General features: G+C 47.2%; 2 protein-coding genes across 30 annotated transcripts in view; one reads left to right on the top strand and one right to left on the bottom strand.

Annotated features, from left to right (window-relative positions):
* PGS1 (phosphatidylglycerophosphate synthase 1) overlaps nucleotides 1-12,716 on the top strand; it is a 33,606-nt gene extending 20,890 nt beyond the window's left edge. For 2 of the 8 annotated variants that reach the window (XM_039501561.1, XM_039501556.1), the window contains exons 8-10: nucleotides 5,730-5,878; nucleotides 9,429-9,571; nucleotides 11,928-12,716. In XM_039501561.1, the coding sequence (XP_039357495.1) occupies nucleotides 5,730-5,878; nucleotides 9,429-9,548 (269 nt within the window). In that variant the 3' untranslated portion in view covers nucleotides 9,549-9,571; nucleotides 11,928-12,716. Of the gene's footprint in view, nucleotides 1-5,729; nucleotides 5,879-6,360; nucleotides 6,413-9,428; nucleotides 9,572-10,174; nucleotides 10,265-11,927 lie in introns of those variants that run through there. The other 6 variants (XM_039501559.1, XM_039501558.1, XM_039501557.1 and 3 more) reach the window with 6 other exon arrangements.
* The window catches only part of DNAH17 (dynein axonemal heavy chain 17), a 105,246-nt gene continuing 103,926 nt past the window's right edge, over nucleotides 11,573-12,892 (bottom strand). For 20 of the 22 annotated variants that reach the window (XM_039501536.1, XM_039501550.1, XM_039501533.1 and 17 more), the window contains one exon: nucleotides 11,573-12,109. In XM_039501536.1, the coding sequence (XP_039357470.1) occupies nucleotides 11,862-12,109 (248 nt within the window). In that variant the 3' untranslated portion in view covers nucleotides 11,573-11,861. The remainder of the gene's footprint in view (nucleotides 12,110-12,892) is intronic. The other 2 variants (XM_039501537.1, XR_005588469.1) reach the window with 2 other exon arrangements.

Here is a 12,892-nt window from a genome sequence, read left to right as displayed (position 1 = left end):
CAAGGGACTGAGGATGGAAATTGGTCTCTCGTCTCCAGGATTCTGGTTCAGGTCCAGTCCAGTCCCAAGTCAATAGTGAAAAGAAGCAATTATTATTTAACAGTTCTTAATTATTGGAACTTTCAGTAAAAGTCAAGGATGGACTGAGCTCCCCGCTCCATTGAGCTGGCCTCTTCATAGAAGTGTAGGGTAGAGGAATCATGGGGTAGGGAATTCGTGCATTGTATTAAATTACAAAATTACTTTACCTCTCACAGACATGTGCGTGGGGGGAAGAGAGTGGTTCAGACTACACTTAGTGGGGGAGAAGAGGCATCTGGTTCTACTCATGACAGTGGTAGCAGTTCTGATTCATAGTTTCTCAGTTTCCTGTTGCACTGATCTAACCCATTTACAGAACGGGAAGTGATGCAATTAATCCTGTTGTAAGGATGTGAAAGGGATTGGAGTGCAGGAAATTGGCAGGATCTTCAGTGTTAACAGGAGCCATGGTGAGCCAGCAGTGACTCCAATGTTCTGGGGTATCTAGGCCCCCATGGGGATGGGTCCCTGACCATCTTTACAAACCTAATGGAGGGCTGGATGTACATAGAAGCATCTCCCTCTGCTGTACAAGAGAGTTCAGCACACACAGAACAGCATGGCAGAATATGTAGAGATGAGTAGGCAAATACATATGTGATCTCTAGTCCCTGAGAGATTGCTACCACAGTGCTCCTGTGAGGAGTCATGTGCCAACCTGTGTGGCCACAGAACCTTTCTGAGCAGTAGTTGGTAGCTGCAGGCATGTCCAATTCCCACAAGTCCAATGCTGCTCAGACTGGGGCATAAATTCCTCACTTTCTTCAGCTCCTCTGTAGTCTCCTGCCAGAGCAGTGAGACCCATACTCTCCTGCTAATAATTGGAGATATACCAATCTCCTAGAGCTGGAAGGGACCTTGAAAGGTCATTGAGTCCAGCCCCCTGCCTTCACTAGCAGGACCAATTTTTGCCCCAGACCCTTAAGTGGCCCCCTCAAGGATTGAACTCACAACCCTGGGTTTAGCAGGCCAATGTGCAAACCACTGAGCTATCCCTCCCCCCACTAACTCTCCAAGCAGTTGTACATACGTAGTTGTAAATTGTTTGCAATTCATGAGTGGTTTTCATAGTTGAGTGTCGGTAGGAAGTCTGTTTAATTGTTGTGTGCTTTCGTACATAGGACTGCTGTGTGTGGAGTTGAGCTCACCTCTTTGCAAACAGCTTTTCTGTCTCTCTAGGTTACTATGCAGCTCTATCCCATAGCATCTGACCTCTTCACAAATATTCATGACTTATCTTTGCAGCATCCCTGTGATGTAGGAAAGTATTTATACCCATCTTGCACATGGGGAATATAGGCCCGAGAGATTAAGCCACGGTCACACAGGAAATCTTTGATATCCCTGCTATTCAAGTCCTTGGTTTCACTCAGCTCTGCTGATGGCCTTCAATCCCAATCCACAGCACCCGCTGCTATTCCAGTCCTCCTCAAGTAGAGCTGGCAGTTTTGCCAGGTCATGTGGTGGGGCACCCTCCCCTCGAGACAACTACAGGGTCATTGCATGCGAGATCTAGTCCGGTGTTAATGTTTGTTTCAAGAGTCAGCTTTGCACTGTGCTGAGAGGCCTGCTCATTGTCTGCAGCATAAATCCAATTAGAACAGTGGAACGATGCAGTTAGTCCCTTGAGCCAGTAACAGCACATCCCAAAGGCCAGGGCCTGCAGCTTTTGGAGGATGTCTGCCTGTCTGAAGACACTGGCTGTTAATGATTGTGGGAATGCCACTATCTACCCTGGTTTCTGCAGGGCTGCTCGGAAGAGGGTTCAGAGGTGATGGGAGAGGAAGCTGCTGACTAAAGCCTTCCCTTGACTAAGAAATGTGTGTGTTTTCCATATGTGCTACCAGTGGTGAGAGCATTAGTGGAGACAGCTGCAGACCTTTTTAGCAGCATGTCCTCTAACCTGTGTATGCAATACCTATGCCACAGCTTACACTGCTTGTAGTACCTGTACAGGGGAATGCTTACAGATGGACCTAGAGTAGATGCTCCCATTCAGAAGAACCTGAGCCTGCTTGACTGGGAAGCGGTAGGTGTTTTGATTTCCAGGAATTACATGCTCAAGTGTCTCTAGAATACTCATGCTGCTGGACTGTGTAAGTCTGCAAGTGGGATTCCCCAGGGCAGGCATAGAGTGGTGAGCTAGGAAGGAATGCATTGCTTTTCCAAGGAACCTGAAATGTTCCTGGGGAGCAGTTCTTTACGATATGGGATTTGCCTTCTTAGAAAGAAGCCAAAGCCTTTCCATGCACCTGGGCTTAGAGGTCGATTTGTTATGTTATATGTGCAGGAGCAAAGGAGTCTTCTGAGCTTCAGCAGGATCAGTGCTGGAGAAGATGTAAACCTGAAGAAATATGGCATGTCAGCCATTTAGATCTTGTTTTCCCTTCTGAGTGCTAGAGGGGCCGTCTGCAGTCCCCATTTCTGGTATGGTTCGCCCTTTGGCTGACGTGTGATTCACCTGACTTGTTCTACTGTGACCCCAGGCAGCAGAATGATGCTCAGGGCTGAAAGAGGAGAAGCAGGAGGGGACCCCAGAGGCAGAGTTGAAATAATCAAGCTTAGAGTTTGGGTCTTGGAACAGGGTGTGGGATCAACCCCAATTCTCCCAGCTTCTCAGCAGCAACTGGGCATCTTACTTCCTTTGTCAGCCTTCAGAGGAAGGCACCCTTTAATCTCTTACAGGACCTGGCTCTTCTATGCTACTGTGTTTTGGCTGGGCAAACCCTGGTTAAACACTTGGTGTCCACACAGACAATGTTGCACAAGCTTTCCCACTGCTACTGTGATTGAACTTGCCCTGAGTAAGGCTCAGTGCTCTTATATCTTGCACAGTTGCAGCGCCAGTGTGCATGGGAAATGTCAGTTTTGTACCTAAGGAGATTTCCATGGCCCGTGCCTGAGTGCAAACACGCAGTGGTGGCAGTTCCTGACCTGGTGAGATGAGGAGCTGTTGTGTCTCCTGCTCCAGTGTCAGGTGATCAGGTGCCAGGTGTGTGTCCTTTGGGATCCAGATGAAGGTGCTTTATTGCCACCGAATGAGGATTGGGAAACTGCCTTCCCCTCCTGGAAAAGTGAGTCACTGTGTGAGCAAACTCCTCCTGGCACAGTCACAAAGCCAAGGCCACAACAAGGGCTGAAGGGTTCCCTCCCTTGGCTACATGAGAGAGGGAGGTGACTATATTCTCCCCTTAATCACTACCCCAGCTTGGCAAGTGGGTTCCTGCCATCAATTTCTTGCCTCAACCCCAGCTCTAGATCCCATATCTGCTGTTACCAGACTGGCCCTATCTGGGAATCTGCTCTAGTCAATCAAAAATGATTGTGGGAAGTGCTGGATCTCTGCACAGCTCATGTGTTTCTTTGTGGATTTCAGGGGCTCCCTGTGTGGACAGTGTCCAGAAATTCCTACCAGGCCCAGTGGGTGTGGTAGGCTTGGGGAGCAGCCTCCAATCAGGCTGTGGGATGGGCAGCTGCCATTCTTGAACTGGAAGGTGTAACTGAAAGTGGCACGGGGGAGGTGGCTGGCTTTGTGGTGCTGTGGGGGTGGGGCGTGTGTTACAGGAACAGGCGGTGAATCGGCAGCCTCTTACTCAAGGCATTCTTGGAAGTGCTCTTGGTCTGAATTAGGAAACCTGCTTCTATTCAGGGACTAGGTGGTTTTTAAGCTAAAGCTTCTCTGCTGTGTTCTTTGTGTGACTTGTGGGCTGGGAAAATGCATCTGTTAGGGATGTGCCCTGCTTAGCAGAGAGCAAGCAACTCTCTTACATCAGCTTCTGTCCAGCGAGTGGCCTGTCAGGCACCCTTCAGCCATAGCTTAATAGCACCTCTGGGCGCTCTTCTACCCTCCATCTTATAAACGCTGTGACGTGCCTGAGAACCAGGCCTGGGCTTGTGAACTACCTTCCTGGTTGCATGACACCAGACCCTAATTCCATTTATATCTGGCAGGGTGTGGGTTTCCCTGAGGCTTTAGGGTATGTTTCTCTTGTGACTAGAGTTGGAAGAATGAAGAGGAGCTCTCCAGTATCTTTGTTTGGGGACTGGGAGTCCCAGGAAATTGGATTGTGCTGTGCTATAAATAGGAGCAGTTTGAATTTACCCTCTGGTGATGTTCAAGGGAATGAGTTGGTGTGATGATTTGTACCTGCCCTGCTGGTAACAATCTTGTAGGAATTCACTGGCCAGAGCCAGCCAGTGCTATTGTTCAGTGTCCTCATGATGCCATCTCTTGCAGACTGCCCTCAGGACTGGGTAATGTAACTTACCAGCTCTCAGTCCAAGAGGTTTTTAGAGGTAACCTGCGGGGGGTGGAATTGGGCTTGTGCCCCCGCTATGGTATGTTTTTTTTTCTTGCCTGGTGGAGAAGGTCTGAAAGCCATTATAAGCTGCAGAGAAAAGGCAAGGCTGTCTGCACATATGCACCGATTCCATTCAAAGTTTGTAGAGAACTCAAATGAAAGTTACAGAACTTCCCAACCACAACAACCAGGGAAAAGTCTGAGAGGTAAAAGTGCTGGTGCTAAAGATGAGGGTGTTCTCTGCCAGGGTGTCTGCTGGTTACTTAACGAAACACAAAGACTGAGAGAAATTGGAGGGATGTTGTTCAAACCCTTTCATAACAGCTGACAGCAGTGACCTGGTTACCACAGTGCACGATGTCACCTTTAGATAGCAATGCACTGAGCCAGTTTCCCTTGCACTCACAAGCTATCTGCAGTTGAGAGATACGATAAGGGATTTGCTCACTCCCACCTGTAGTAAGGCGAAACAGAAGTGTCAAAATAACATGGGGTGAGGTCCAGAATGGCACTTAGTCCTGTTGCTGCCAGTGGAGTGGGCCTTTAGCTCCACGCAGGGAGGAACAGCCCATCAGTGCAGGCTTGGGGGCGGATGGCACGGCACAGAATATCACAGCATTAGTGCAATGCTGCATAGTCCTCTGTTTCAAGAGGGCAAATCTGCCAGGGGATGAGAGGGGCAGCATTAAGGATGATTGTTTTATAGATGGACAGATTTTGGGTTGCATGTTGCTGTTCAGATGTGATCTCTCTCCAGGGGAGCACTGAAATAGCCATGTTTCCAGAATATCTGTCTGTGTTGTGAGGGGAAATGGAAACTGAGTCAGGGTTGCTGTACAGATCTCCACGGCCCAGGGGATCAAGAGTTCTCTTTCCAGTCACTGACGAGAACACTGCAGGCACATTTCTCCAAGGTATTTCCCGGGTGGCCTTTCTCTACTGGGTACTAGCCATTTAGGGTTATGTTGGAGTCGTCACTGTTAGAGCTGCTGTGTGCACTTTATTAGGCTTTAAAAATGATGGTGGTTGCCCTTGGGAGTGTCACTGATGAGATCCACCTCAGGGTGCCAAGGCCACTTTGTCCCCCAGAGCACAGGAAGTAACAAGTGTAGAGAGCCAGAGGCAGGTGTAGCAGAGGGCTGTGCCGGGCTCCGCAAGGCTAAGCTGTCCATAAGGAAGCGTCTCTGTTTCCTGACAGCTTGCTTTGTGTCATGACTACTTGCAATTCCTGTAAATCCAATAAAGTGTTTAAAAGAAATGAAAAACATTGAATAAAAGCAACTGTTGGAGGTTACCATGGTCACTTCCTTTGTCTGCCATATTTCCTTTCCCCTTCTTTTCCTGCAGGCCTCTGGCTGTACTTGGCAGGAAGCAGTCTGCCCTGCCTGACTCTGATTGGCTCTCCTAATTTTGGGTACAGGTCGGTTCATCGGGACCTGGAAGCTCAGGTTGCAATAGTGACAGAAAATCGTGACCTGCAGCAGCAGCTCCATCAGGTTGGTGGCAAATGTGAGGAGGTTTCATAGGGTGGGGAAGTGTCGGTGAGATGATTGCTTTAAAAACCTTCAACTACTATAACTTCAAACCTTCCCTAGCATAGGAGAACTTGAGGAACTGTCAGTTAAGTGACTATTGGTGAGCTGTTGGCTACAAGTGCCCACTTTTAGGAACTAGAGGCCATAACGAGAATGGACAGCTGAATTTGGCCCTGGAGACTAACCAAACACAGATGAGACATTGAGTAAAGCTACTTAGTCTCATACACGCTGCACATTCATGCCTTGCCTCCACGGTTTGGGCATCTGAGCTTGCGGAAATTGAATTCAGGTTCACTGAGTTGCTGACCTCTCACCTGTAAAGTGCTTTGGATCTTAATTGCTTTTATCAATCTACTTGCAACCAAAAGTGTCTCTAACCCCATGTAAATAGTTATATAAACCCCACCCTGGCTGCCTTCAGATGACTTTCTTTTTCACAGGATTTGGGGGCTGGAGAAGGGAAGGGGATCTGCACTCAGCATCTCCTTTACAGTAAGAGAATTTCTGTCCTCCTCTCAGGAAGAAGTGTGGTCCTGTTTTTAATTCTGACCATAGGCTCTTTTTCAGTGGTTTAAAGACCAGTATTCTGGTTTCGTGTATAGTCAGCTGTAAAGGGGTGGGCAGCTTCGGTTGTTTGGTATCTTCTTGTCTCCTCTCTTAGATAGTTTTCTCCAATCTAGTCCTGGAATTGGCATCACCCTGAATTCCTGTGATACCAAAGTGTTCAGCAGTGAAGCAAATTGGATCAGTGTGTGTGTTTCATGTGAAGTTTTGCAAAACACGTATTGGATAAAACTCAGGCCAGGCATAGGAAGGCTCAGCCTCCATAAAAATCAATGGGAATTGCATCTCTTACCCCAAAGCTGAATTTGGCCCACTGAGTCAGCCTCATATCTAATCCAGCAGGGTTCTCTGTGTCTTACTGGAAGAATCACATGAATGTTTCACTTTATTTGGCCTGTATTTGTTTTTATCTGTAATGAGAAAAATCCGTGAAAATATTTTTGTAACGAAGGGGTTGTGTAAAGCTGAGAAGGATGACTGCAATGACCCAACAAAGCATTTTAGCGAAGTGCATATGGCTGAATCTCCCCAGTATACTAGAAGTGATCTGGAATTTGACCACTTTTTTCATTGCTGTTTGATCTTTGTGTGGAGACTGTTCTGTGCCGAGACGAAATCTAAACAGAACCTCTAAGGAATCAGTCTCTCACTTCCTCTTTCCATCATACGCTGGTTGGTATGGTTGGAATAAGTGTTAGAGACGTGCTGTTTTGTGAACTATATGCAAAGCTCTCAATGAAGACTTCATTTCCAATCTATGAACAATTGAGGGGTTTGGAACTTCCGGTATTGCGAACCCTAGCATTAAAAAAACATGAGAATCTAAACTGTATTTAAAATATCTTTGCCTTTTCTTTTTGAGCCTTTAAGGTTCATGTGTTAATGCCTTTCTTCACAACCAAGAGGAAAGAAACTTATTTTTTAAAATGAAAGCTGAGATTTTTGCCAATTCCAAGGTGCAGCTTTAAGAGAAACAAATATTGTGAGCTGGTAGTACTGTTCTTCATTTGTGAAACTCCTGTCCAGTGTGTAATTGGACAGTTCAGTGTGAATCATTTCTCTGTCTTCTGCCTTGATTTGATGTGGGGAGGCCCAGTTGGCATTATGGGAGATAAATCACGTGTCTCACATACGGTAACTAAGATCTTGTAGTCCTGTCTGTAAGTACGGCTAACAGAAAAAGCACTGCCTCTGGGGCTGCATAGTATTACATTACAGATTTGGATGGGGTGTCTGAGTCCCTTCTCTTCCCTACAAGAGGCTGTGCCAGTCTTGACCTGCCTTTTTTACTCTCAGTGCAGCATGGGATCTCTCCCTGTTCTGACACCCCTGCAGTGGGGAGAAAGCAGCAGGCTTCGTTTTGTTATTTGGAACTTTTGTCACTTTTAGTTTGTTTCCTTTGCTGCTGATTTGTCAAATAACACATTAGACAAATAGTCTCCTGTTAGCACAGGGGCTGGTGATACAAATGCCTGACTAATGTACGCTCCTCAAACTACTGACCTTCGGGTACCAGTAGGGTGGGGGCTGCTGTGGACTACCCAGGCCTTTCATTACTGCAATCCTACACATTGTATCGTTTGAGATGTTTCCAGTGCAGATTCCTCTAGTCGGAAGGAAATTGGTGATACATTTTAATAACCACTCTCCACCTGTATTGTAATTGACAGCATGGACTAGAACCCACATTAGGCGCTTTGAAGCATTGTTGCCAAACATATGCAGCAGTCACTCATCTCCGGCCATGTTTTTCAAACCAAAACAAGGACGGGGTTAGCCCGAGTAGGAGTCAAACTTCCACTTCAAAAAGGAATGCTGGAGACGATGCTGAGCAGTCCCAGATGGCTTTCTGGCTGCTGCAGTGAGTGAACCAAAGTAAATAATATTTTGAGTCTCAGTACAAATAACTGAACTGAAACTAGACTATTCGCATTAAGTGATTGACACCCTGTCTCTAACGGAGGGTTTATAGTGGGATTTGCAACACTCTTCATTTCTAAAAGCCGGCTCATTACTGCCGGAATCTTTTACATTCAGCCCTTTGTGTTTATTTCCCATAATTTGTGGTTCCTTTCCTGGTGTGTCAAAATTCAGAGTGCTTACGGGCTGCCTCACAGGGAAAGATTTCTGTAATCTGTGGAGTAGAAATTCAGGTATTTTGCTACATCTGACAAAGGTACTGCTTCTTGTTTGCATGTAGAGTAAAACCAGAAGCCTTGCTAGTTTTGCAGAAAGAGCCACTTCTGTCTTTGATCAAACCACTGCTTTTCATGTGCTGTGTGAAATGTCTATTGTAACAGAGATGGTTCACTTCCTCTTCTAGTTGTATTGTTTATACTTTAAAGGCACTTAAGCATTTCTGGTAATTTAATTGAAATCATGACTGCATATTCATTTGAAAACTCAACACTAGAGCTGTGTCTAGGATGAGTTCTGCAAACCACTCTCTTGAGATTAAAGTCAGGTTTCCTTTTCAGGCAATTACAGCTAGGGGTTTGACTTATGTTATTCTTATAACTGTAGTTTAGTTACGTCATTGGGATAGCTGTAGGGCCTGATCCTGCAAAGCCACCCACCTTGGGCCCTCTGAGTTCCAATGTTCAGGTTCTGAGTATGTTTCTCCAGAATACAATGTGAATGTGGCTCTTCAGAATGCAGCTGTCAAGCCTCAGAATGTTGCTGCAGCAGTCATACCTCAGGGGCAGTTGCTATGTGACATTCTCCATGCTCACAGCTCAGTGGCTGGCTACTTGTCTACAATTCACATCACATGGAGGGGCAGGCTGGGTTCTTAGCCCCTGATGTGTGTTCAGCCCTGTGAGAGAAGTGATATGCCTCTCTGGCCAGGCAAAAGTTATGACTGTAGGTGCACCAAATCTGGCTAGGGTGGTGGATGATGTGAGGGCACGATGGTGAAACTGGCTTTTGGGATTTTGTCTTGTAGGAGCAGGAGCAGCTTTATCTCAAATCAGGCGTCGTGTCGTCGTCTACATTTGAACAGCCAACCCGTTATGTAAAGCTGTGGGTGAAGCTGGTAACGCCTCTGATTAAGAACTTCTTTTGAAAGGAGCAAGGATCCTCCTCTGGGTGAGTCTGAAGTTGTTTAGCTCCAGGAAGAACTAAAGCTGAGTTGATTGCACTTATTAATGCAGCGGGAAGAATCAGCCCAATGCTTCCCTTGCACGGGGAAGGTTTTCAGTGCAGTGGGAAGCTCTTTCCTGAGGGCCTATATTCGATTTCCATTTGAGTGGGTTATATCTCCAATGCATGTTGTAGTCTAGCAGTAACTAAGGATCCTTTTCGGAAGGGGGAGGCAGGAGTCCAAGTTATCCCCATGCATTGATAAGACTTTCTCTTCTGAAATGTCTCTCTTGCAATGGGGACTCAGCCTAGGGTCAGGCCTAGATCTTACCCTGGCCAGCCAATGGGAGACAGTGTGGGAAAATCTCAGCTGCTCTAGGCTTTCCTCCCTGAGTTGGGATTAAAGAGGGGAAAAAGTCAGCATTACCTCTGGCTTTTGCTTTCTAAGGATGAGGTTTCCTCTAAAATGCCTTTATCACATGAATGTTTGCGGACACAAGGCCATCTGCTGTCTTTCCTCCTGTGGCAGTGGACTCACCCCAGTTAATCCCCTAGACTTGGTGAAGATGCTGACTCAGACTTTAACTTTTGCCAATTTTCATTCCCAAGAGCCTTAGTGCTGGAGCATGTGTGTGTGTTTTCTGGTCCTTTACCTTCACTCAACCCTCTGGTTCTGGGAGCCCAGCTTGCTTGCTCTGGGTAAGTGCCAGCCACCTGCCACATCAGGGTAACTGGTTCTAAACTTCCTCTGTATCCAGGGATTGAAGAACCCGCACTACTGAGGCCTCATAAATGGCCAGGTCAGCCCTGGACCACCAGCAGCCTGGCAGTTGCCTATTGCCATAAGCATTCCTTCACAGCTCTCCCCTCTTGGCTAAAGTCAGTGTTGACACTTGAAATAGAAGATGCTGAAGCACTGGGTTTTATCATTTCGTCTTCAGGCAGTTGAGTGCTGCTAGCAGATGTTAAATAATAAACTACTCCATACAAAAAGGAGAGAGGGGTTGGGTTCTTCTGGGTGGTCAGCCCCTAACTAGCAGTGGCAGCAGTGGCATGAAGGCGAACCAGAATCCTTTATGCTCCAAACAGCTGCACCATGGGAGCTTGCTCCTGCTTCTGCCACAATGGTTCCCCTCGCGGGTGAGAGGGGAGTTAGCTTTCATGGTCCCTGCACACAGTACCAGCTGTGAGGGGCCTCCTATCCACTGGTGACAGGCCTGCGAACACAAACCGCTTGCCACTCCTAGTGCTTTGGAGAGCACCATTTCTCACCTTTTTTCTGTGTTGTTTCTCATGAGTCTTGTAACGACTCTGGCTGTATTTCAAAGGCTGGCTGTAGTGTGTGGCCTTCTGAGAGCACAGGGACAGATAGACATCACATCCTAGAAACAGAAGGACATGTGCTTTCTGACTGACTTCCCACCCAGCTAGAAAAATGGGTAGTAAACAGGAAGCATGGCCAGAGTGTATTCTTTATGCAGCCCTGTGGGGCAGGTGCTGGAAGGCTTAGTAGCAGATGCTTAAAGGTTGATCGGGGTGACCTGTGTGCACATTTCCAGTGTTGAAGTGCAGGCTAGCACGGAGGCTGTGACGGTACCTGGGCTCTCTTCCTGGCTCTGTTTCTCCTTCCCTCTTTTGTCTGGTCTGTTTACTTTGGAAGCTCTTTGGGGAAGGGACTGGAACTCCAGCACATGGCCCAGTGGGGCCCTGCCTACATATGAGCACTGAACAGGCACTAAGCGCGGAGGAATCCAGATGGCCACATACAAACTTGGGGTGTCTTCACTACTAAACGTTAAAGCACTTTAACGTGGCTGTGTAGTCACGGCACCAGTGCTGTGAGCACTGTAAAACCCCCACCCCCACGAGGGGAGTAGCTCCCAGCGTTGGTGCACTGTCTACACTGCCACTTTACAGCACTGAGAGGGGTGTCTTTTCACCCCCCAAGGAAGAAAGTTTCAGTGCTGTAATGTGGTGGTGTAGACAAGGCCTTTACTTTGGCTTCCTTCTCCTCTTCAGTGCTGGAACGAAGTGCTTTACTGTAACCTGCCTTGTGGAGTTCCCCATGGCTGGCACCTCTCTGATGTGTATTGTGCCGCCAATTGTTTTATCCACCTGAGCACTAACACCATCCTTTCATGAGCACTAACACCATCATTTCATGTTTCTTTTATTGTCACTATTAAAATACTTTGGGGCAGACCAAAAGCTGGGTGGAGTTTGACTAATGGGATTAGTGTTGAGCAGGGTGGTACTTTAGCATGTGGAACAAGTGCTTTGCTTAGGCAGTAAAAGTTTAAACCTGTAAGAGCAAAGCAACAGCAGCAAGAATCCACTTAGCTGGCTTCTCTTTTGTCTTCAGATTGAAGGTCCAGACGTAGGTGGGGCCTCGCATGCGAGTCTTGTAGACCGGGCACTCGTAGACGTTCTTGGTGTCCATACGGTCCACAGGGATGGCTCTGATGAAGATGACTGGCATCGAGGGCGTTAACTCCTTCAGCCGAGCGTCTGTGATGACACCACTAGGAATGTCCCACCGAGCACCTGCAGTGTTATGGCTTAGTCAGTATACCAGCTGCCATGGGGCGTTTTCAGTCAGAAGGTTCTATTTGCTGTATCTGCTGGGGGGAGAGTTCTCCTAGAAGCATGGTTAAGGGTCAGCTGGAGGACCAAAGGGCTGTACTGAAGTAGCCTGGGCTTAGTCACCCCTAACACTATTACTAGAGTCAATTCTGTCCTTTCTCTTCCTCCCCCAGCGCCCATGTCAGGGGGCACTGAACAGCTTGGGGAAGAATGGAAAATATGGAAACTCTCCCATAGCATCTGCTGGGCATGGACCTAAGCTTGACAGTACAGTGATCCTGCCAGGGCCTCATCCCTCTGTGTTTATTAGCTGTAAGGGACCTCAAACTAAAGTTGAGAGAACATTCCCTTCTCACTTAAACTTCCTGCGTCCAGTCATAGCTTCCTTATTTATATAGGAGACCCAAATACCATCAACTGTCTCTGCTCTGAGGTTCACGTGTAGTTGTCTTAATTTCCAAAATAAATCAATACTAATGGGCACTGTTTGTCTGTTAGATGAGGCTGCCCTCTGCTGGCATGTTTCTGACAATGACGCACAATAAAGGCAGCTGCTACCCAAACTGAACCTGGCTGCTCTATTAATGGATTCTGTTATTGCAAAATAAATGAGAGCTGGCTCTAGTTCACACTACGCTCCTGCAGTGCTGACAAGCATGACATCAGTTAGTCCTTGACTACTGCTTGGGGAAGACTAATTGCTACTTCTGACAGTAATGAGTGCATAAGCATTAACTAGGTAAC

Source organism: Mauremys reevesii, linkage group 15 (genome assembly GCF_016161935.1).
Source record: "Mauremys reevesii isolate NIE-2019 linkage group 15, ASM1616193v1, whole genome shotgun sequence".
Classification (NCBI taxonomy): Eukaryota; Metazoa; Chordata; order Testudines; family Geoemydidae; genus Mauremys; species Mauremys reevesii.
This window is presented reverse-complemented; position numbering and strand designations above follow the sequence as displayed.